A 23,853-nucleotide genomic window follows, 5' to 3' on the forward strand; every position below is an offset into this window, starting at 1 on the left:
TTTCTTCTTATAGTTGAAATTTAGCTGCAATGATTAAAAGAAGATATCCTGTAATGACCAAATATTTCAATAAGAATTAATCGTAATAATTTCATGTATATCAAGTTACCTTTTATGATTGCTTGGTTCGTTATCGGTGTGGATCATCTAAAGTTTGTGCGTTAATGAGTTCGATTCTGTTGGCCCCATCTGCGCGCTGTTCAAGTTGGTCGATTTTAGACGAGTAGCTGATCTCAAGCTGGGTTTCTTCTTATAGTTGAAATTTAGCTGCAATGATTAAAAGAAGATATCCTGTAATGACCAAATATTTCAATAAGAATTAATCGTAATAATTTCATGTATATCAAGTTACCTTTTATGATTGCTGGGTTCGTTATCGGTGTGGATCATCTTAAGTTGGTGGGTTAATGAGTTCCATTCTGTTGGCCTCATCTGTGCGCTGTTCAAATTGGTCGATTTTGCACGAGTAGTTGATCTCAAGCTGGGTTTTTTAACATAGTTGAAATTTAGCTGCAATGATTAAAAGAAGATATCCTGTAATGACAAAATATTTCAATACGAATTAATCGTTATAATTGCATGTATATCAAGTTACCTTTTATGATTGCTGGTTTCGTTATCGGCGATTATCTTATTAGTTGGTTGGTAAATGAGTTCAATTCTGTTCGCTGTGCGCTGTTCAAGTTGGTCGATTTGGACGAGTAGTTGATCTCAAGTTTGGTTCTTCTTGATAGCGGAAATTTAGCTGCAATGAAAGATATCCTGTAATGACAAAATATTTCATTTAGAATTTATCATAATAATTTCCATAAAAATATACTTACATTTCAAGATTGCTGGGTTCAGTATTGGTGACGATCTTCTGAGTTGGTTTGATTCTTCTGCGGGCGATTGGTAGATTTCGTTTGATTGATTTGAGTTGGTGTCCCTTACAAACCCACCACACCTGCCTGGAGCGAAACAGGCGGTTTTTTTTCAAAATCGGAAATCGAAGTACAGATATAGTTGTGTGATCGGCGGTCGAGTTTACATAATTTTCTTTCTTTAAATCAAAGCACGTAATTGCGAAATTCGGTTCAGGTTCATTCAAACAATCTTCCATCCAGTCAGAAAGCGACTGATTGGGGTTAACTTTTTTTTCTGCCTATTTTAATACATCGAGATTCTGGATATCTATTGGATTATTACGAGATTTTGGATTTGCTTTAGTTTATTAGTCACGGACAGTTCATGCACCCCGAGATAACTAATTCACACCATGCACGAGGAAAGCGGTCTATTTGAGTCATTGGGGAAAACCCACTAATACCATGCATTCACGATTAATCACCATTCATGCTGTTATCACAATCCCGTCAATAGACAGATTTTCAAAAAACTCCTTGATTCAACTGAGGGGAGACAGGCTTTTTTAATTACTTGGAGCACCGATCCTCTGAAATTCTGCCAAAAACCTCATGCTAATTACCACTCATAATTTGGAAAAAACAAATGGTTTTCTTTAATTTTGATACTGAATTAAACGCCGTACATCATCATGTAAATTTAGGAAAGTTCATATTAGAATTCTACTCTTATCCCATTTTTGATTTTGGTCAAAGAATACGGCGGTATCAAATCATGCGTACAGGGTCAGTCTGTCCATGAGGATGTGATTAGTCAGACAAGTCATGATTAGGCATTGATGCAATTCACTAAGTGAAAAAGTGCCCTTGCCACTTTTTCCGCATTAAGTGTTAAATTCTACTTAAGCCTACAAAAATCACGTCATCATTGATGCCGGTCCTCTGATAGAAGAAAAATAAACTCATAAGAAAAACCATTCAGTAAATGATAATAATAATATTGAGTTTATTTATAAAAATGCAATAAAAGTGGTAATTTTTAATTTGCCTCGCACAAATTCATACGCTCGCTGCTGTAATGTGGTCACAATTCTCTGGTGAAATTAATCCCTTTAGTTCCTAATCTATCTTTGTTTCTTGGTGAAATAATGTACGTTCGATATTGACCCTCGCCATCAATAACTCTCGCCTTTCTTTCCCGCCACCTGAAATAAAAAAAGAAAGTATTTTTCAGCGGTTAATTATTGATGTCGAAAAGTCTGTAAAACATTCTTTGAATTTAGAAAATTATACAACGGAACCTCGTTGCAACGAACTTCAGGGCACCAGAAAATCTGTTAGTTATAACTCGTTATCAAGTATGGAAATAATTGATATTGTCTTATCTGGAATGGAATTCTAGTTTTGTATTAACTGATAAATTGTTAAAACGAGGCTCCGCTGTAAACAAGAGTTCTACAGATGGTGAATTATCTCAGAATTCATTGTCTCAATTCAGGTTGAAATTCCAAATAAATCCATGACTGAAATATCTAAACATACGTGAAATAAACAATCACCAAATTTTAATTGTGGGTTTTTATCTTATCATCTGTTCACCACGTTTGAGTGTGGTTATCGTACCATTATGTTACCCACGGATTTTAATTTGGCTTTGAAATTCTTATTTATAACCTTTCATTTGATCCTTGCCTTTCGAAAATACGAATCTGCCGCTTATAAAGCTCACAGATCGAAAGAAAGTTTCTAGAAAACGTCTTATTTCTTCAAAAATGTCTCCAAGAACAGGTTATTCCAAAATCTCTGAACTGGTTGAATAAATTCAAATCTGATCAACCATATTTTCTTGTACCTTTGACGGTCTGAATGACCCACATTCTGAGATGACAAAATCATCATTGAAACACACGCACTTATCTAAACCGGATTGATCCGATCCAAATCGATTAAGTCTGTGTCTAGTCAAACTCAAACAAGACATGTATGAAATCGGGTTCTGTATACATACAATAAGTTCGGATGTTTCATATAGCCACAGGCTAGTCTGAATAATAGGGACGATGGGGTAGTGGTACCTCAGCCTCGCGTAACTGGGTTGGGGGATCCTTAGCAGGGAAGTGTCGGACGACTTCTCGTTTCTAGCTCCTCATGCCTGTGTGACAGCAGGTCTGATCCGGTATTCATACAAAAAGTTTGGATGTTTCCTAAAGTCACAGGCTAGTCTGAATAATACCGGTAATAGGGATGATGGGGTATGGGTTCCTCGGTCTCGCGTCACTGCAACTTTGGGGGATCCTTAGCAGGGTTTTCCGGTAAGTATTGGATGACTTCTAGTTTCTTGCTCATGCCTGTGCGACAGCAATCTGGGGTTACAGCAAAACAAGAGGTGGACTTCATACATTCAACGCAAAAAAAATGTTGGATATTTCCAAAAAATATGAATTCTTTATTTCTCATTCTTTTGACAATTTCGTAGCTTCATTCTCAAGAATTTTCGACAAATGCCATCCATCATTCTGAAAGGACAATATAATTTTGTTATTATATTTACATAATCACATTAAGTTAACTCTAATGTCGGGACAGTAAGTAGTAAAATTGCATCAGGAGAATTTTAGAATGAAATGAATTTCCTCTTTATGTATTTTTGATCAAATGTATGACCTGAAAACCTGGCGTAGTACCCTATCAAATTCAAGTACACGTCGAACCGGTTTCATTTCGAGAATTTGATATACGCATCGTAAGTCACTGAAACATTCACAGCAAATTCAGAATCCCAGCCGGCTTAATTAATGCGTTTTTTGTGTTATCAACACTTACACATAATCTTAGTCGATATTGCATTCATAACCAGCAAGATTCGAATTTATAGAGATGATCTTATGAACTCACCTGCATTAGCTTTATGCGAGATATACACCGATGAATCGTATCTGCCTCATATTCTGCTGCTGCAACTGTCATCAGCAATTTCTTGAATGAACTAATAAGTGTTACCCTAAAGAATGAAGTTATAGCTTCATGAAAATGTATCCAATTGTTACGCTAATTGAAAACTCAAGTTTTAATTTTTCATATTATTCCCCATAAAACCTAGCGAAAAAACACCATTAAATCGTCAAGCATTCGCTAAAGAAAATTTTCAGGGGAGTTTTATATACGCATCGTAAGTCACTGAAACATTCACAGAAACTTCAGAATCCCAGCCGGCTTAATTAATGCGGTTTATTGTTTGCTACAACACAAAAATTTATAAGCACTTACCCATAATAGCTTCATATCTCAAGTAAATCTTGTATGTTTTAATTCACAAGTGACATGTCTCATCATGATCCGGTCATCGCCAGCGCAGTGTTCCAGTTTATCAGTGAGACACAGTCACAGTTATTTTCAAATCTCGGTCTAAATCCATTTCTACAAATAAAAGTAAGTATCTAAAAATAAGTTTTGGACAGAGCAGACCATGTAGAAAGTAGAATAAAGATTTAAATCTATTCACCAATAAGTTAATATCAATAAAACTTAGAAGGGGACTGCTCTCAAAAAAACAGAGCCTTAGAAAAGGTACTGCACTATTTTCCAAATTCCAGATTTTCAAGTAGGGATTTGGAATTTCTCGACTATTCCATGATTTGTAAGTAAAATGTCACACTCACTGCATACTTCGCTATAGGATTTTCTGTGAATAGTCAAATATGAATGGTAAAATATTGACACAGACATTAGAAGAATATAAGTTATACCATGGCCCGTGAATCATTTATACATCCTTTACTTAATAGACCAATTCTGACGATGCAAATTCATCCATTTATCAAAGCAAATTCAGAATCGCATAAAATTGTATTCAATAGTGAAAAATTACAATTTTTGGAACTAAAATTTGTATTTCCGAGTAGTACTTACCCTTTCCTATGGTTTTTGCCAATATTTTCTAAATTTGGATTTATCGCCAATGGTTTTTCTATACGACCCGGCCCTGCGGTATTGCATTTAGCCACCGGCGAAATCCGCCATCTTTTTTCGTCATAGCAGACCAAAAAAAAAAAAACAGCTATGCGGGGCAGGTGGGCGGGATTACCACCATAGGAAAGGGTAAGTACTACTCGGAAATACAAATTTTAGTTCCAAAAATTGTAATATTTCCGTCGAGTACTGTACCCTTTCCTATGGTTTTTGCTAGACTAGCCTAGCACAAGGATGGTGGGAAGGTAGATAGAAAAACCACCGCTCAAACGCAAGGTAAGAGGGAAAAAGAGAGCACTTACCCAAGCACGGAATGGAGCACTGTAGCACAGGGAAGACCGGTTGGCCACAGTGAGTCCGTCCAGCTCAGGGGCCCCCCCCAGAATTTTGCGAAATTAATACTTGCAGATATGAGCCCAAACTATGTACAAGGATACACCCCCTGTGATCCTGATAATGCTACATAAATATTCTACACTAAAGGGTCCGATCGGAAAGAACGGACACCTTGAGCCATGACAACAGGACCCAGTGAAGCTAATGAGCCTAACTGGCCTGAAACATCCCGTAAATAAAATGACGTGAATGTCGACGGTGAATTCCAAAAGGCGGCCCGACAGACTTCCTCCAACGGAGCACCCGAAAAGGCTGCGCAGGAAGTAGCCATAGACCTCACTTGATGAGAAACGACTCCCTCCGAGGAAAGATTCTCCTTCAATAAAATGTCCTTGATCATTGAAGAGACCCATCGGGCTACTGTGTCCCGCGAAATATCACCCTTTAGGTGATCCAGCAGCGGAATAAATAACCGCTCCCGTGAACCCCTCCGTGAAGCAGAGCGATCTAAATAGAAACACAACGCCCGCACAGGACATAAAGTCCTGTCCGGGATGCCCGGTTCCACTCGATGTTTTAGGGCTTCAATTCGCCATTGACGCCCAACCGAGCCTTGTCGTTGGTTCTTTGCCAAAAATTCCAAAGCAGGCCGCAGCGAAACAAATTCATTCGCTGGCCCAAAGACAATGTGACCTGGTCGGACTGAAAGCGCATGAATCTCAGAGCGACGGGCCGAGCAAGCCAAGAACAGCAAAAATACAGTCTTTTTTGACAAATTTGCAAAAGACGCTGCCGAAAGAGGTTCAAATGGAGCCTCCATTAACTTCTTCAAAATTACAGACAGATCCCATGGTGGAACTGTCCTTGTTACCCGAGGCCGGGAAATAGAAAACCCAGCAACCAGCTGGGATATCCGATGATCCCCTGCTACATTTGGCCATCCAGAAGCACGCAATGTATGAGAAATCGCGGAGCGGTAACCTTTAATAGTTATGACCTGTAAACCTTTTGCTACAAATAGGTGCAGTAAAAAATCTGCCAATTGAGCTACAGAGGGTGAGCATGGATCAATTTCCCCTGCAGCACACCAATCCGCAAAATGACTCCACTTGGCATCGTAAATGGTACTTGTTGATGGCCGCTTAGATCCTGCGATAAAGGAGGCAGCCTGTTCTGAAAAGCCTGAAGCTGACAAGGATCGCTGGACAATGGCCAGGCGAGCAGATTTAACCACTGGCTGTTTGGATGATGCCGAAAGATCCCCTGAGACAGAAGCGATGGGAAATTCGGAAGAATCCTGGGGTTGTCGCACAGTAGGTTGAGAAGTGGTAGGAACCATTTCTGAGCCGGCCAACATGGTGCTACCAGAACTATGTTGCAATTGACTGATCTCTCTATTTGATCCAGTAAGCGCGGCAGGACTGGTGTGGGCGGGAACGCATACGCATGCATCCCCGACCAGTCCAGAGAGAAGGTATCGACCCCCCACGCTTCCGCGTCTGGAAACGGGGACACAAACAGAGGACACCTCCGATTGAACCGGGTGGCAAACAGATCCAGCAGCGGATTGCCAAAAATGCCCCGAACCCGATCGGCTACTTCTTGGTGGAGAACCCATTCTGTCGCAATAGCCTGACCTCGACGAGACAGAGCATCGGCCATCACGTTCCTTTTCCCTGCTAAATGTGCCACAGTCAGGGACACGCCCTTTGTCTGGCACCAAAGAAGAATTTTGGCCGACAGACCTGTGAGGGTTTCTGAGTGAGTGCCCCCTTGGTTCTGAAGGTAAGCCCTCACTGTTGAATTGTCTGTGGCTAACCAAACGTGGTGGCCCTCCACTCTCCTGTGAAAGAACTTCAGGGCCTTCCACACGGCCAGCATTTCTAGGAAATTTATGTGGTTGGTGGCCTCGTAGCGAGACCATTTCCCGGCTTTGACTCGGTTCTCCAGATGTGCCCCCCAACCTTGGTGACTGGCATCCGTGAATACACGAACTGGAGCCTCTAACGGGGCTAGTGACACCCCGAGCCGAAGATTCGTAGTGGCCGCCCACCACTGAAGATCCGGACTTAGATCGGTTGGAGATACGGGAATCAAGGCCTCCCAGTTGCCCTTCGACTGAGACCAGAAGACCTTCCAATATTGTTGCAAGCGCCTGCTTCTGAGGCGGCCTAAGGGCACCACCAGACCCATGGAGCTGATGGAGCCTAGAAGCCGTGACCAGTAACGAGCTGTTCTCGGGGTTGTGGACACTCCCGCTACAGCTTCTTGAAGTTTGGCCACTCGAACCATAGACGGAAAGACTTTGCCGATTCGGAGATCGAAGTCCATGCCGAGATAAGTGAACTGTTGGGCCGGCGACAACTGAGATTTTTCCCTGTTTACGCGGAACCCTAGCTGATGGACTAAGTCCAAGACTGAGGTCATTGCCTCCCGACATTCCTGAGCCGAATTCGCGACTATTAACCAGTCGTCGAGGTAAACGAACAGTCGAACACCCCTTGACTGAAGTACCTTCTGAACTGACTTGACCAACTTGGTGAAAACCCACGGGGCCGTACTGAGGCCAAATGGAAGAGACCTGAATTGGAACTGGCGGCCTTTCCACTTTATCCTGAGAAATCGCCGAGATTTTGGGTGAATTGGAACCTGAAAGTAAGCATCTTTCAGGTCCAATGAAGCCGCCCATTGACCCGGACGGAGCCCTTGAATCACGTCCTTGGGCTTGGTCATCCGGAACCTTGGAATGTCTAGGTGCCGATTGAGGGATGACAGATCTATCACTGTCCGTTGACCCCCTGTGGCCTTTGGTACCATGAATATTCGAGAAAACCAGCCGGGAGAAGTTTCGTTGCAAACTGGTTCTATCGCTCCCTTCTCTGCCAGTTCCTTGAGAGCCGGAGAGATTAAGGCCTCCTGACTTGGTTTTGGCCGCATGTCGGGAGGTGACCTCATCAGGCGCGGTCGCCTTAGGAAACGGAGACGGTAGCCCCGAGAGACGACCCGGGAGGGCCAACCGTCTCCAAAGAGGTCGGACCAGTGGGTTGCTGCCTGCTGCAGACAACCTCCCACTGGTCCCAAGAATTCATTTCGAGTTTTTCCGAAAGGAAGAGCCCCTTTTTGGAGCCTTCCCCTTGCCTCGATACGAACCGGAACTGTTACGACCGGACGAGGCTTGACACGATTGTTGAAGTTGCGCGCTAGTTCTCCAACCGGCATCCGAAGCCGCCTGAGAAAGCGCTGAAGTTTGAGATGGTCCTGTTTGCGTCCGTGCCGAACCTTGCGCCGCCGGCGTCGGACCAGAACGCTTTTTCCACGGAGTTCGGGGGTTGGACTTGGCCTGAACCTCCCGAATCTTCCTCAGCTCTGCGGAAACCGGAGCGCACCAACCGGAGAAGAGACGTGAAGACGTCCCCAATGGGGCTCTCAGCAAAGCATTGGACACCATATCCGGTAGACGAGTTTTGGCACTGGAGTCCATCACTGACTGACGGGAGGCTAACACCAGATTAGCCTGACCCCGAACCGACAACGGAATTACATGCGAAACAGACCGAGCCAAAGATTGGATAATCCGGTCCATTCCCTCCAGTTTTAGGGCAACTGACTCTGGGTCGGAGCCCGCATGAACGGCGGCGTGAGTCTCGCGAAGCTCACCCGTCAACACCTTAAGTGCCATATCTTGAAACGAACCAACCCTGGTAAGATTGTCCAGGATTGACGTCATGGCCACCAAACCGGACTTAGGCAAACGAATACCCGACTGTGCTGTAACAGTATCCGGGCTGATCAAAGTATAATCAGCATCCAGGCAGTTATGACTGTGATCCACAGCACCTGGAGTTGCGTAATACGCCGAGCGAAATGCGCCTATAGGTGGATCGGTTGAACTAAAATATTTCCCAGATTTCATACCCCGTTCTGGAGGGGGAAATGAAAAAGTTCCAGGCCGACATTCACCCCATAATTGCGTATCCAATCGAGCCCATTCTCTTGAAACCGCTGACGATTCCCGTAAAACGTTAAGATCGGAGTCCGGAGGGCGATAAGCTTCCATTGACTCACCGACCAGAGGAGCTGCTGTGGGCTTAGCGCGAGTTGCCCCGTGCTTGACAAAGAACTCACTTATCATCGCTCTAAATGGCATGTCCCCCGCTGGTTCGGATAAAACTGAACGGGACGGAGATACATTGCGAGCCAGGGAAGCCCCCATCGTCTGGGGCAACCCACAATTGCTTGCGACAGGAACGACCCCAGAAGGAATTGCCGCCTCTGGGACCGGATCCTCATTGAAATCAGACCCTACCGCAGCATCCAGGAATTCAGAGTCAGAATTCCGAAAAACTGAGTGGGCTGGCGAACTTCTAACCGGACAATCAGGAATAGGCTTACCTGTTGTAGAAGTTGCAGCGACTTGTTGCGACGAAGATAACAAGTTTAAAATTTTCTCCTCAAATACATGGAAATCCTTCTGAGTCAGGTATTTTCCAGTATCCCGACGATCATGCCGACTTCGGTGACGGTCCCTCGAACGGGATCGTGACCTACTAGAAGAATCGCTTACATCGCTAACCGACGTCGACGAACGATGAGAAGACCGACGGCGAAACTTCCGACAATAACGATCGTAGTCCCTCTCGCGATCAAACCTTGATCTGCGAGAAGGAGATCTTGCTCGTTTATTACGCTCCCGGCGTCTAAATCTAGTGGGAGAGCGAGCTCTATCCCCGGAGCGACGATCAGAATCAGACGATGAACGTACCGGATGTTTTGTACCGGACGACGTCTGGACCGGACCGGTGGCCGAACCGGACCGAACCGGACCGATGCCCGACCCGGACCGGACCGGTACCGACCGAACCGGTGCGGGCCGTTCGCGACTACCGCGGCGCGCGCTCGGTTCCGAACATGTAGTCTGAACCGGCCGAACCGGCCGAACCGGTGAACGACCAGAGACCGGTGAATGACCGGAGACCGGTGCCGGTGAACCAGCGTTCTTCCCCGGTGAACGGAGTTGGGAAGCCGATCGTACCTGAACGACCGGCGACCGCTCCGCTTTACGATAAGAAACAGGATTAGAAACGTCGGTTGGCACATCGCCCGAAACCGACGAATCCCTGCTAACTCGACGACGATCTCTTAGTTTAAGAGCCTTATCGGCCCGAAGCCAAAGGTCCTCGGACCACACGACGCAAATATTGCAAGGATTGCTCCTTGCACATATTTGACCGGATTTGCGCCTGCACGACGCACATGAATCGTGGTTGTCCCAGGCGCCAAACAAATGCCCGCATCCCTCCCCGCCACGATGCTGACCCTTAGGAGGGGGTGGCATAATTATCCTGTTACAAATCAAAACAATTCAATTCAATTCAATCAAATTATATTTGTAAATAAAATTCTTACGGAAAAAAAGAAATCAGGGATAACCCCCAAACCGAACGGACTCACCGTTACGAGAGTGAAAAACTCCCTAATATCCTAATTCCTAGATTTTTACGGCGAAAAAATCCAACGCGTTCTACTGCGAGAACGCCAAGAAAAAAGATGGCGGATTTCGCCGGTGGCTAAATGCAATACCGCAGGGCCGGGTCGTATAGAAAAACCATTGGCGATAAATCCAAATTTAGAAAATATTGGCAAAAACCATAGGAAAGGGTACAGTACTCGACGGAAATAGTGAAATTTACAAATCACGCTACATGTAGATGTACTATATATGCCACAGAAAATTACTTAAGCCTAGAAGCACCAATAGAAATTAAATCTAACTCGATAAATTGATAGATAAAGAGGCATTCCACATTCTTCTCTTCTCCAACAACTGGGTCTATTATCCTATGCATTGCTCGTCTCTGTTGTTACCATGAATTCAACTCATGTTAAACTTCATCGACCGTTCAGCAGTTTCTACCTGCTGATGTCCGTGGAACACCAAACACCGGGCAACACTCGTACGGTTTCAGCCACTACCATGCTCATCATTTTTTTAGCGGGCATCTTCGGAAATTCAGCCACTTTCATGATAATGACGAGTCGCCGATTCAGATATCTATCGTACGCGAACTATCTCATCACTCTTTCAGTGTGCGATTTTATATCTTGTATTTACTTAACATTGATGCCGATGCTACAATTCGTTCTCCTGCACGTCAGCCACGGCCCGATATTCATCATGAAGTCGCATCTCAGCTGCAGCTTCTACGAAATTCTGCTTGCATCCGCTGCTTTCACTAGTTCGTGGTTGATAGTAGCGATATCCCTAGAACGTACGGCAGTCGTGCTCTTCCCGTTCACGTCTCGTCTGGTGTGCACGCCTAAATTCGCGCGATGCGTCATCTTGTTTATTTTCACTTTGAACACAGCTCTCTTACCGATTCACCCGACGATAAAGATTCACTTTCTCGATAAACAAGGATGCTTTTACGAAAGAGTCACGAGGTCATACCTCGCGTTCATCATATTCATCACAGTTCATTATTTTCTACCATTAATTCTCATCGTCTCGTTCAATTCTATTACAACCGTTCAATTATTCAGAGCAACGAAAGTGGCTTCGACTGATAATAAAACAAGCAAAACTAAACGTACGACGGTCATGCTCGTTACAGTTTCGCTCACGTTCGCTGCACTGACAGTTCCATCTACGGTCAATCCAATGTTACCAATCGATCAGAAGTTAAAAGATATCCTTTCAAACGTATTCACTCAGATGCTGTCTTGCAACTATTCAATCAATTTCTACATTTACCTTTTACTCGGTAAAGAAATCCGTGCATATTTTGTGGAGAAAATTTGCAAACCGAAAAAATTAAGTCAGTTCTAATTAACCAATTTTTTTGATGCAACGTTTACTTTTATTGCTGCATAAACCGATGTCCTAAATTCAGTGATGTTAATTAACATTAGGAACCCTTCATAGAACTGTTGAACGAGAGATGACCTATATGAACACCATTTAATTGACAAATACCAGTCGATTATTTCAGTCACAAGAATCATTTTACCTTGATCATATCCGTCATGGTTGTAGCTTGGCCATCTTTCTAACCTCCTCTGTTTCCACCTATTAAAAAAATGTAGATAATTCCAAATTAAAAATCTAGAAAATATATTGTGAAATTATAGTACACTTATCATGAAAATGCATTCAATTGTTGCACCTTATAAAAGAATAATTTCAACTTGCTCATATCCCCCCAAAAAACCTAAGTACACTATTAAATCATTACGAACTCGTTCAGTGGTAAATGAACAACTTTTACCTCTATTGGTATGTATACCAATGACCTAAATTTATTTGAATACAACGGAGTAATCAAATTATTTTATTGATATAACGAATCAAAACGTTTCATGTAGAGCTAGTGTGACAGACTGTAGGATGAATTGAGGCCTCATATTGAAAATATAGTATCGATTGAAGGCACAATTTCAACTGTTTCATATTCCCCAAAAAACCTAGCGAAGTACACTATCAAAATGTTAAGCACTCGCTAAAGAAAATTTTCAGAGGATTTTTATATACGCATCGTAAGTCACTGAAACATTCACAGAATATTCAGAATCCCAGCCGGCTTAATTAATGCGGTTTATTTGCTTGCTACAACCACAACCTCTTATCTCGGCATTTTATCATCACAAATTGATAAGCACTTACCTATAATAGGTTTACATCCCAAGAAAACATAGAACATCTCAATTCACAAGTGACACATCTGATCATTACCAAAGGTTGGATGCTTCAGTCATCTCCAGAGCTGTATAACTGTTCATTGGTGAGACAAGTCAGAGTTATTGTCAAAGACGATGTCTACAAATCAAATGAAGTATGTATTTCAAAGTTAGTTTTGAAATATTTCGATCCTTTGCAACCCAGAGCCAACCAAATAGTAGAATGGAGTTTTTTCTTAGAAGTTAATCGTCTTTTAGTTGAATTTAAAAAGAGAAATGCTCAATTAACGCTTTTGGACCATTCAGTAAGGATACACTTGAAACTGAAGAACTAGGTGAAATATATCTTAAAATTAGCTCTGGGTCTGGGGTCAGGAAATGCACTAAAGCTGAAAGGAAAATGATTTTAGCATCACATATGTATCGGTAAATGTCAATGATCTCAATTTGGTTTGCTAAGACCTTATTGTTTCGAGGATTATTTCATGATATTACTTTAGGTTAAATCAGTGCGTATTATTTCGTTCCCATCGTGATCAACTTATTGTTATGTAACTCAAGTTAGGAGACGTCTTTACGAAGTGTCGTGACAAGGTTTCAATTTAAAAAAAAAAAACCAAATTGAACGTTTAATGTATATCTTAAATGATCGGAAATCTTTCCACTATTTTAAGACAAGAACTATGAATATTGGCTTCCATTTCAAGCTATTTCAATTCTAATGATTATCGCTAAATCTAAATCAGAGATTCGAGAGATCTGGAAAATAACCTCAACAAATATATGATGAAAAATAATGCAATTTTCTCCATGTATACATAACAAATTTTCCGATCTGCCCGAGAGATTCTTATCATTTCTAATTCTCTTAAATAATATTCAACACCCAAGATGATCGAATGAGATTACTAGAAAAAAAACATTTCTTCCTCAACCACTGCTTCAACTACGAGAATATTCATTTCATTGATAAGAAAAAAAAATGTAAAAATTCAATAACTAGACTATTATCATTTTTTTTATACTTTACCTTTGTTTTTACCGACATTGACTTTTGGAGCGCATCTGCAATGGTAACGATAACCTCACATCCGGAAAATGAATTTCGACTTTCAGCTCGATTCAATTGTATTTTTTAGAAAAGATGGATTTTTTTCACACGAAATATTTCAAAGTATCTTTTCCCTTAATCCGATCCTGCTTGATCTCAAATTTTCCTTCCACCATATCCATTCTCAAATGAATTCAATTTTCACTGTCTACGTTTAAAATACTGAAATCTAGGAACTAATATAGCAAGCGAAATGATGCACACATTCAACCACTTAACTAACTCCATATTCAAGCATAATCGGCTTTCCAGTATTCATTCATTCACTTTGATTCATTAAAACTGTGCATGATTGAATGGTAGTACCTTTCAACCAACCCGTACCATTGCTTTTGAATTAAGTTTTCGGAAGAATGCCACAGTTCACAAAAGCTAGCTCGAGTTGAAATAAACATTTTTCTTCAACGTTTCAGTAATCCTTCATTTTGATTTCGACTACTGTGTCAGCAGACTCATTATATGCCTGTATCAGACGGTAATGTACTTACTTGTTTAAAAAAATCTGATTCAATATATTTCAGTAACCAGAAATTTGAATAACTTTGTTCTTTCCGAAATGATTCCGTACAATAACCCTTTCATCCATGAACCGATTATCGCGAATATTAGAATAGCAGGTGTTTTCAGCCAAAATATCATGGTAGAAAGAACAATGACTCCAGCATGATAAATGCACATTTCACATTTCATTTAAATCTGCACAATTAAGCTAAGCATAGCTTTCCTGCGGTGTTAACCAACATGATGATTTTATCTTCCTGCCACGAAACGTAAAACCTTTAAGCTCGTTTAAATATCTATACAAAAACTGAAATCAATTTTTCTTTTTTTTAAGATATAATGGACTATATACAACTTTATTACTACGAAGTAAATTCATGATTTATCGCTGACACAATACTTCCACTTACAATGAATAAAGTATGACAGTGCCTCGCTATAAGAGACTTTAGTAATGCCCTACCATGCAGCGTTCTCAAATATTGATCAGTGAACGTTCAAGAGATTTACAACACAACAGCATTACGAATATAATAAGGTTTAAGGAATTCGTTTTCTTTTTTTTTTCAAACTCTCCGACGAATAATTCCGAGTAAAATCGTACACATTATATATATATAGAAAAATAATAAAAATTTACATAAAATGCACATTAGGTTTTTCTACACAACTACCAGGTAAATCATCTAATCTTCAGTTTCACGAATGCTTCGAGCTAGAGCTCGTAAAATCATAAAACCTTTCTTCGAAAAAATGTTCATTTAATTGCGCGCGCATTTTTGTTTCATTTTAAACCCTTCGGCTGCATTGACAATTTTCTACGACGAACGTATTTTAAAACAATTTTTTTCTGTACACTAACTGCGGAGGCCGCCGCGAAGTTTCTTTCCTACACAAAAATGGCTCAAGAGCCTAAGAGTTTAAGTTCGGTCCATCCAGAACGTTTCTGGTACGTAGGTAACGGATATTTTTTTCAAAGGGCTTATATTTATAATCAACGAAATCCGAGCGTTTTCCGATGAGGTCGACGAGTCCTGTGCTTATTTAAATCTGTGTTCATTGTCGATTGACATCGTTATTCTGACGGGAGACGAAGTGATCGATACTTATGTGTACAAATTAGCCTATATAGCAATAGAAAGAAACAATGAAAATATAACAACAATTCATATAGAAAACACATTAATATTCACTTGGGGCACCAAAACGGTACGAACAGAGCATATAGACCATCGACAAGCAGTCTTCTTCTATCAGGCTGCGCTGTAGAACTAAAAGCCAAATGACCGATTAAGCAATTTCTCATCGCCTTTCAATGACACATCTGACCATGTTTATCTAACAAAAGAGTGCGTTCTGGTTGCATTCAACATTTATTCTTCACTTGTATTAAATTGTTTAAGATGCGGAGATAAACCCTGGCGGAAAGGTGCTTTAAAAATTACTGCTACGACCGAGTTGAAAAATAAACTATATATACCGGTCTCTTACTGGCAGAAATAATTCACTAACAAGAAACCTGCAATATGTGAAATTTAGGATGACAGGGTCCCTACAGATCAGTCATTCCAGAATTAAGGAGTTTTAAAGGAAAACGAAATTTCCGGAAGTGTCTGCATGACTTTTCACATCACTGTAAACTCCTCCTAAATCGGTACTGTTCATTTCATTAAACCGGCAAATAAGTGGTTCTTTAAGCAAATTTTATCTTTAACACTATCCAAACTCAGTTTCTAATTCGGTAACCACCAAGTAAGGTGAAACAAATCCTAGTCCCAACAGTACTACATAGGCGTAGTTATCTGTACATATATCTTATGTAGACATTCCTATGGTTGCATATTCCTCAAAATTGAAGCTTTAAAGAAATTTTGGACATTTTGCTAAATAAAGGAGTTTCAAGCACCTTTAAACGTATTTCCTAGTTTAGAAAGTTACTAAGGAATCGAGGAGTTGTAGGGACCCTGGATTTGAGCAGTTATATCGTTAGTCAGAAAAACAAGTGCATTCAATGCAGTGCCATTAACTTGAATTAAAAAATATATCAATCTATATTTCATCAGCTTAACTCTGGAATCTATAATCATTACATCTGGACCAAGTTCACTGAACATTTTACTGAACACACTGAATTTTAGAAAAGTCGCGGATGTGATATCTACTTAAGACCAATCATGTACTACACGGACAACTTAAGAAATCCACGCTAACAGGACCTTGCACCCTTAGGCAATGGTCCCGATCCATTTTTTGTCAGTTTGAAATGCATTATGCAATTAAGCAGGAATGAACGACAAGAATAAACCAAGGATTCCGTCTCAATTTCATCACAGTATCATTGACCAGATTGAGATTACTAGAATGGTGTTCTTACATCATATGATCATCACTACTACTACAACTTTGTCCAATATGGAACAAATTCAACAAAGTGACCCATAAACTCTAACTCTGTTAATTGAAACACCATCACATAATATTCATCTCGTACTGGCTTGCGAAACACTTACCTTCTTATCGCCGGCCATATCCACCTCCTCCACCACCCTGCGAGCTATAGCCTCCTAAAAACGTTTAAGAAAAAACAATTATACCTTTAAACCAGTGGGAGTGATATATCAATGTTGTTCACGTTTACTTAAAATAAGTGTTTGATCTACCGTACATACATTGACGTTCTAGCAGCTTGCGACATTGTTATTGTAAAAGCACTCACCTCCGTAGGGTCCACCGCTTTGACGCTGCGAGAAGTCTCGCCCTCCTTTCATCGGGCCACCTCCATAACTATCCTGTTGGTAGCCGGAGCCCATATTGCTAGCGTTACCTCCTTGTTGCCAGTCATTACCACCTGAAAATATAACAATTCGTTATGTCACCCATATATAGGTTGCTCAAATCGCTAGATCGTAATGAACGATATTCCTGCAAAGATTATTTACAATCAATCGAAAAAGAAAGCCGAAAAAAATGCTAACAAACAAGTTAAAAAAATATCTAGATGATTCTCAAAAGAATGTATATGTATATGTATTTTCTATACTATCCTGACTTGACAATTGACTCCAGCAAAGATATATAATACCGGATGGATATTGAGTGTAACTGGACGCTCAATAAGTAAACGCTGACTGTCATACAATACAAGCACAAAACGCTGCATTCGCTTCATTCACCGGCACTGGTACTACAAATAAATTTAATCATTTCAACACAATTCGTTGTTCGTATCATACGGCATGATTTCATCAAATTTATGAGTGAACGTTCGATTCAAATCGTCCTAATCAGTTTAGACGCGGTAAAATGTGATATTCAATTCATTGGTACTGTACTTGATTTCACAATAGACCTTAGTTGATTTTGACGAAGCGTTCGCGAAATTAAATCAAAATTTTTCATTATGGACGATCTACGGCTCATAAACCCACGTTTGGGCGGAATCATGAACTCGACTGGTGTGTTCATGGAGCGACCTTTCGCCAGTTACGTTCTACTCATGTCGCTTGAAGACCAGACACCAGGCAACGAACGCCGGTCTTCGATTGCCGTTATGCTGGTCGTATTCGTCGCGGGCGTCTTCGGGAATTCGGCCACTTTCATGATAATGACCAGTCGCCGATTCAGGCATTTATCGTACGCGAATTACCTCATCGTTTTATCGGCATGCGATTTCCTGATTTGTAACTATTATACGTCGATGCCTCTGGTGCAATTCATTCTCTTGCACATCAGCAGCGCGCCGATAATGATAATGAAATCCGTGATGAGCTGCCGATTCTACGAATTTGTGCTCAATTTCTTCGGTTTCACCAGCTCGTGGCTACTAGTAGCCATAACGCTTGAACGCGCTGCAGTCGTGCTCTTCCCGTTCACGGCTCGTCTGGTGTGCACGCCGAAATTCGCGCGTTGCGTCATCTTGTTCATCGTCGCGTTGAACGCCGTTTTCTTGCCGATTCACCCGTCGAAAAAGCTATTCTTCCACGACGAACACGGATGCTTTTACGAGGTCGTCGAGAACATTTTCCCGTTGTTCGTTACGATGATCGTCAGCACCTATTTCCTTCCCATATTTCTGATCGTAACGCTCAATTCGATCATTACCGTTCAGCTATTAAGAGGTTCGAAAGTGGCTTCGACCGAAATAAACAAATCGGCCAAGGCGAAACGGACGACGGTGATGCTCGTCACCGTTTCGCTCACGTTCGCAGTGTTGACTATACCGTCTACGATGATTCCGTACTTGCCGTTTAGTCTGAAGCTTAAACTTTATCTTTTAAGCATATTCACTCAGTTGCTATCGTGCAACTATTCCGTTAACTTTTACATCTATCTATTACTCGGCAAGGAAATCCGCGCCTACTTCGTGGGAAAGATTTGCGCGTCGAAAGCGGAGTAGGAAATTTCGAAAGGGGCGGGAGTAGATAAAGCGGGTCAGTTTATTATAACACATCGCAGGTACTACTACTGAAAACTCGATAACTTTCATCATCCTTCGACAACAGACGCAATAGATGTAGAATGACTACCCGTGGTTTTACACAGGAATTAATCCTATAACTGTTGGTATTTTGGTACTAAAAGGTTTATCAACATTAATTCAGTACCTATTTACTGCAAATACTACTGCAACTACCTTATACCCGAAAAAGATACTTTAACGATTGTGTGGCATATCGATGTCAATATTTTTTTAGTATATTTGGTATATAGGGAGTGATGTAAAAATTTGTACAATATGTCTTACAATATTTTTTGTTATCACCATGAACGCAGTTTCCTCACCAATTCACCCCTCGGAAAAGGAGTGATCCTACGGTCACTGAAATATGCTTTTTTTGATTGTCCGAAAAATATGTACCTTGTCTACATAAATTTCCTCGTAGAAAATTATTTTCTCATCCCCATAATACATTCAATTCAATTCTATCATTATTCTGCTATTCAGGACTTCAAAAATTGTTTCTACCGACAGTAAAACGGACAAGGCAAAATTACAATTTTTGGAACTAAAATTTGTATTTCCGAGTAGTACTTACCCTTTCCTATGGTTTTTGCCAATATTTTCTAAATTTGGATTTATCGCCAATGGTTTTTCTATACGACCCGGCCCTGCGGTATTGCATTTAGCCACCGGCGAAATCCGCCATCTTTTTTCGTCATAGCAGACCAAAAAAAAACAGCTATGCGGGGCAGGTGGGCGGGATTCCCACCATAGGAAAGGGTAAGTACTACTCGGAAATACAAATTTTAGTTCCAAAAATTGTAATATTTCCATCGAGTACTGTACCCTTTCCTATGGTTTTTGCTAGACTAGCCTAGCACAAGGATGGTGGGAAAGGTAGATAGAAAAACCACCGCTCAAACGCAAGGTAAGAGGGAAAAAGAGAGCACTTACCCAAGCACGGAATGGAGCACTGTAGCACAGGGAAGACCGGTTGGCCACAGTGAGTCCGTCCAGCTCAGGGGCCCCCCCCAGAATTTTGCGAAATTAATACTTGCAGATATGAGCCCAAACTATGTACAAGGATACACCCCCTGTGATCCTGATAATGCTACATAAATATTCTACACTAAAGGGTCCGATCGGAAAGAACGGACACCTTGAGCCATGACAACAGGACCCAGTGAAGCTAATGAGCCTAACTGGCCTGAAACATCCCGTAAATAAAATGACGTGAATGTCGACGGTGAATTCCAAAAGGCGGCCCGACAGACTTCCTCCAACGGAGCACCCGAAAAGGCTGCGCAGGAAGTAGCCATAGACCTCACTTGATGAGAAACGACTCCCTCCGAGGAAAGATTCTCCTTCAATAAAATGTCCTTGATCATTGAAGAGACCCATCGGGCTACTGTGTCCCGCGAAATATCACCCTTTAGGTGATCCAGCAGCGGAATAAATAACCGCTCCCGTGAACCCCTCCGTGAAGCAGAGCGATCTAAATAGAAACACAACGCCCGCACAGGACATAAAGTCCTGTCCGGGATGCCCGGTTCCACTCGATGTTTTAGGGCTTTAATTCGCCATTGACGCCCAACCGAGCCTGGTCGTTGGTTCTTTGCCAAAAATTCCAAAGCAGGCCGCAGCGAAACAAATTCATTCGCTGGCCCAAAGACAATGTGACCTGGTCGGACTGAAAGCGCATGAATCTCAGAGCGACGGGCCGAGCAAGCCAAGAACAGCAAAAATACAGTCTTTTTTGACAAATTTGCAAAAGACGCTGCCGAAAGAGGTTCAAATGGAGCCTCCATTAACTTCTTCAAAATTACAGACAGATCCCATGGTGGAACTGTCCTTGTTACCCGAGGCCGGGAAATAGAAAACCCAGCAACCAGCTGGGATATCCGATGATCCCCTGCTACATTTGGCCATCCAGAAGCACGCAATGTATGAGAAATCGCGGAGCGGTAACCTTTAATAGTTATGACCTGTAAACCTTTTGCTACAAATAGGTGCAGTAAAAAATCTGCCAATTGAGCTACAGAGGGTGAGCATGGATCAATTTCCCCTGCAGCACACCAATCCGCAAAATGACTCCACTTGGCATCGTAAATGGTACTTGTTGATGGCCGCTTAGATCCTGCGATAAAGGAGGCAGCCTGTTCTGAAAAGCCTGAAGCTGACAAGGATCGCTGGACAATGGCCAGGCGAGCAGATTTAACCACTGGCTGTTTGGATGATGCCGAAAGATCCCCTGAGACAGAAGCGATGGGAAATTCGGAAGAATCCTGGGGTTGTCGCACAGTAGGTTGAGAAGTGGTAGGAACCATTTCTGAGCCGGCCAACATGGTGCTACCAGAACTATGTTGCAATTGACTGATCTCTCTATTTGATCCAGTAAGCGCGGCAGGACTGGTGTGGGCGGGAACGCATACGCATGCATCCCCGACCAGTCCAGAGAGAAGGCATCGACCCCCCACGCTTCCGCGTCTGGAAACGGGGACACAAACAGAGGACACCTCCGATTGAACCGGGTGGCAAACAGATCCAGCAGCGGATTGCCAAAAATGCCCCGAACCCGATCGGCTACTTCTTGGTGGAGAACCCATTCTGTCGCAATAGCCTGACCTCGACGAGACAGAGCATCGGCCATCACGTTCCTTTTCCCTGCTAAATGTGCCACAGTCAGGGACACGCCCTTTGTCTGGCACCAAAGAAGAATTTTGGCCGACAGACCTGTGAGGGTTTCTGAGTGAGTGCCCCCTTGGTTCTGGAGGTAAGCCCTCACTGTTGAATTGTCTGTGGCTAGCCAAACGTGGTGGCCCTCCACTCTCCTGTGAAAGAACTTCAGGGCCTTCCACACGGCCAGCATTTCTAGGAAATTTATGTGGTTGGTGGCCTCGTAGCGAGACCATTTCCCGGCTTTGACTCGGTTCTCCAGATGTGCCCCCCAACCTTGGTGACTGGCATCCGTGAATACACGAACTGGAGCCTCTAACGGGGCTAGTGACACCCCGAGCCGAAGATTCGTAGTGGCCGCCCACCACTGAAGATCCGGACTTAGATCGGTTGGAGGTACGGGAATCAAGGCCTCCCAGTTGCCCTTCGACTGAGACCAGAAGACCTTCCAATATTGTTGCAAGCGCCTGCTTCTGAGGCGGCCTAAGGGCACCACCAGACCCATGGAGCTGATGGAGCCTAGAAGCCGTGACCAGTAACGAGCTGTTCTCGGGGTTGTGGACACTCCCGCTACAGCTTCTTGAAGTTTGGCCACTCGAACCATAGACGGAAAGACTTTGCCGATTCGGAGATCGAAGTCCATGCCGAGATAAGTGAACTGTTGGGCCGGCGTCAACTGAGATTTTTCCCTGTTTACGCGGAACCCTAGCTGATGGACTACGTCCAAGACTGAGGTCATTGCCTCCCGACATTCCTGAGCCGAATTCGCGACTATTAACCAGTCGTCGAGGTAAACGAACAGTCGAACACCCCTTGACTGAAGTACCTTCTGAACTGACTTGACCAACTTGGTGAAAACCCACGGGGCCGTACTGAGGCCAAATGGAAGAGACCTGAATTGGAACTGGCGGCCTTTCCACTTTATCCTGAGAAATCGCCGAGATTTTGGGTGAATTGGAACCTGAAAGTAAGCATCTTTCAGGTCCAATGAAGCCGCCCATTGACCCGGACGGAGCCCTTGAATCACGTCCTTGGGCTTGGTCATCCGGAACCTTGGAATGTCTAGGTGCCGATTGAGGGATGACAGATCTATCACTGTCCGTTGACCCCCTGTGGCCTTTGGTACCATGAATATTCGAGAAAACCAGCCGGGAGAAGTTTCGTTGCAAACTGGTTCTATCGCTCCCTTCTCTGCCAGTTCCTTGAGAGCCGGAGAGATTAAGGCCTCCTGACCTGGTTTTGGCCGCATGTCGGGAGGTGACCTCATCAGGCGCGGTCGCCTTAGGAAACGGAGACGGTAGCCCCGAGAGACGACCCGGGAGGGCCAACCGTCTCCAAAGAGGTCGGACCAGTGGGTTGCTGCCTGCTGCAGACAACCTCCCACTGGTCCCAAGAATTCATTTCGAGTTTTTCCGAAAGGAAGAGCCCCTTTTTGGAGCCTTCCCCTTGCCTCGATACGAACCGGAACTGTTACGACCGGACGAGGCTTGACACGATTGTTGAAGTTGCGCGCTAGTTCTCCAACCGGCATCCGAAGCCGCCTGAGAAAGCGCTGAAGTTTGAGATGGTCCTGTTTGCGTCCGTGCCGAACCTTGCGCCGCCGGCGTCGGACCAGAACGCTTTTTCCACGGAGTTCGGGGGTTGGACTTGGCCTGAACCTCCCGAATCTTCCTCAGCTCTGCGGAAACCGGAGCGCACCAACCGGAGAAGAGACGTGAAGACGTCCCCAATGGGGCTCTCAGCAAAGCATTGGACACCATATCCGGTAGACGAGTTTTGGCACTGGAGTCCATCACTGACTGACGGGAGGCTAACACCAGATTAGCCTGACCCCGAACCGACAACGGAATTACATGCGAAACAGACCGAGCCAAAGATTGGATAATCCGGTCCATTCCCTCCAGTTTTAGGGCAACTGACTCTGGGTCGGAGCCCGCATGAACGGCGGCGTGAGTCTCGCGAAGCTCACCCGTCAACACCTTAAGTGCCATATCTTGAAACGAACCAACCCTGGTAAGATTGTCCAGGATTGACGTCATGGCCACCAAACCGGACTTAGGCAAACGAATACCCGACTGTGCTGTAACAGTATCCGGGCTGATCAAAGTATAATCAGCATCCAGGCAGTTATGACTGTGATCCACAGCACCTGGAGTTGCGTAATACGCCGAGCGAAATGCGCCTATAGGTGGATCGGTTGAACTAAAATATTTCCCAGATTTCATACCCCGTTCTGGAGGGGGAAATGAAAAAGTTCCAGGCCGACATTCACCCCATAATTGCGTATCCAATCGAGCCCA

The 23,853-nt window shown here is 43.1% G+C and overlaps 1 protein-coding gene across 2 annotated transcripts in view; it reads right to left on the bottom strand.

Annotated features, from left to right (window-relative positions):
- Window positions 1-3,263: 3,263 nt before the first annotated feature.
- Window positions 3,264-23,853, bottom strand: part of LOC141907075 (uncharacterized) — a 30,625-nt gene continuing 10,035 nt past the window's right edge. The window contains exons 13-19 of one of the 2 annotated variants that reach the window (XM_074796645.1): window positions 17,153-17,284; window positions 16,947-17,000; window positions 12,811-12,963; window positions 12,158-12,216; window positions 4,113-4,262; window positions 3,741-3,846; window positions 3,264-3,361 (exon numbers count right to left, since the gene is read on the bottom strand). In XM_074796645.1, coding sequence (XP_074652746.1) covers window positions 16,951-17,000; window positions 17,153-17,284 — 182 coding nt within the window. In that variant the 3' untranslated portion in view covers window positions 3,264-3,361; window positions 3,741-3,846; window positions 4,113-4,262; ... (1 more) ...; window positions 12,811-12,963; window positions 16,947-16,950. Of the gene's footprint in view, window positions 3,362-3,740; window positions 3,847-4,112; window positions 4,263-12,157; window positions 12,217-12,810; window positions 15,561-16,946; window positions 17,001-17,152; window positions 17,285-23,853 lie in introns of both variants that reach the window. The other variant, XM_074796644.1, reaches the window with a different exon arrangement.

The sequence above is a fragment of the Tubulanus polymorphus genome, chromosome 6, assembly GCF_964204645.1.
Source record: "Tubulanus polymorphus chromosome 6, tnTubPoly1.2, whole genome shotgun sequence".
Classification (NCBI taxonomy): domain Eukaryota; kingdom Metazoa; phylum Nemertea; class Palaeonemertea; order Tubulaniformes; family Tubulanidae; genus Tubulanus; species Tubulanus polymorphus.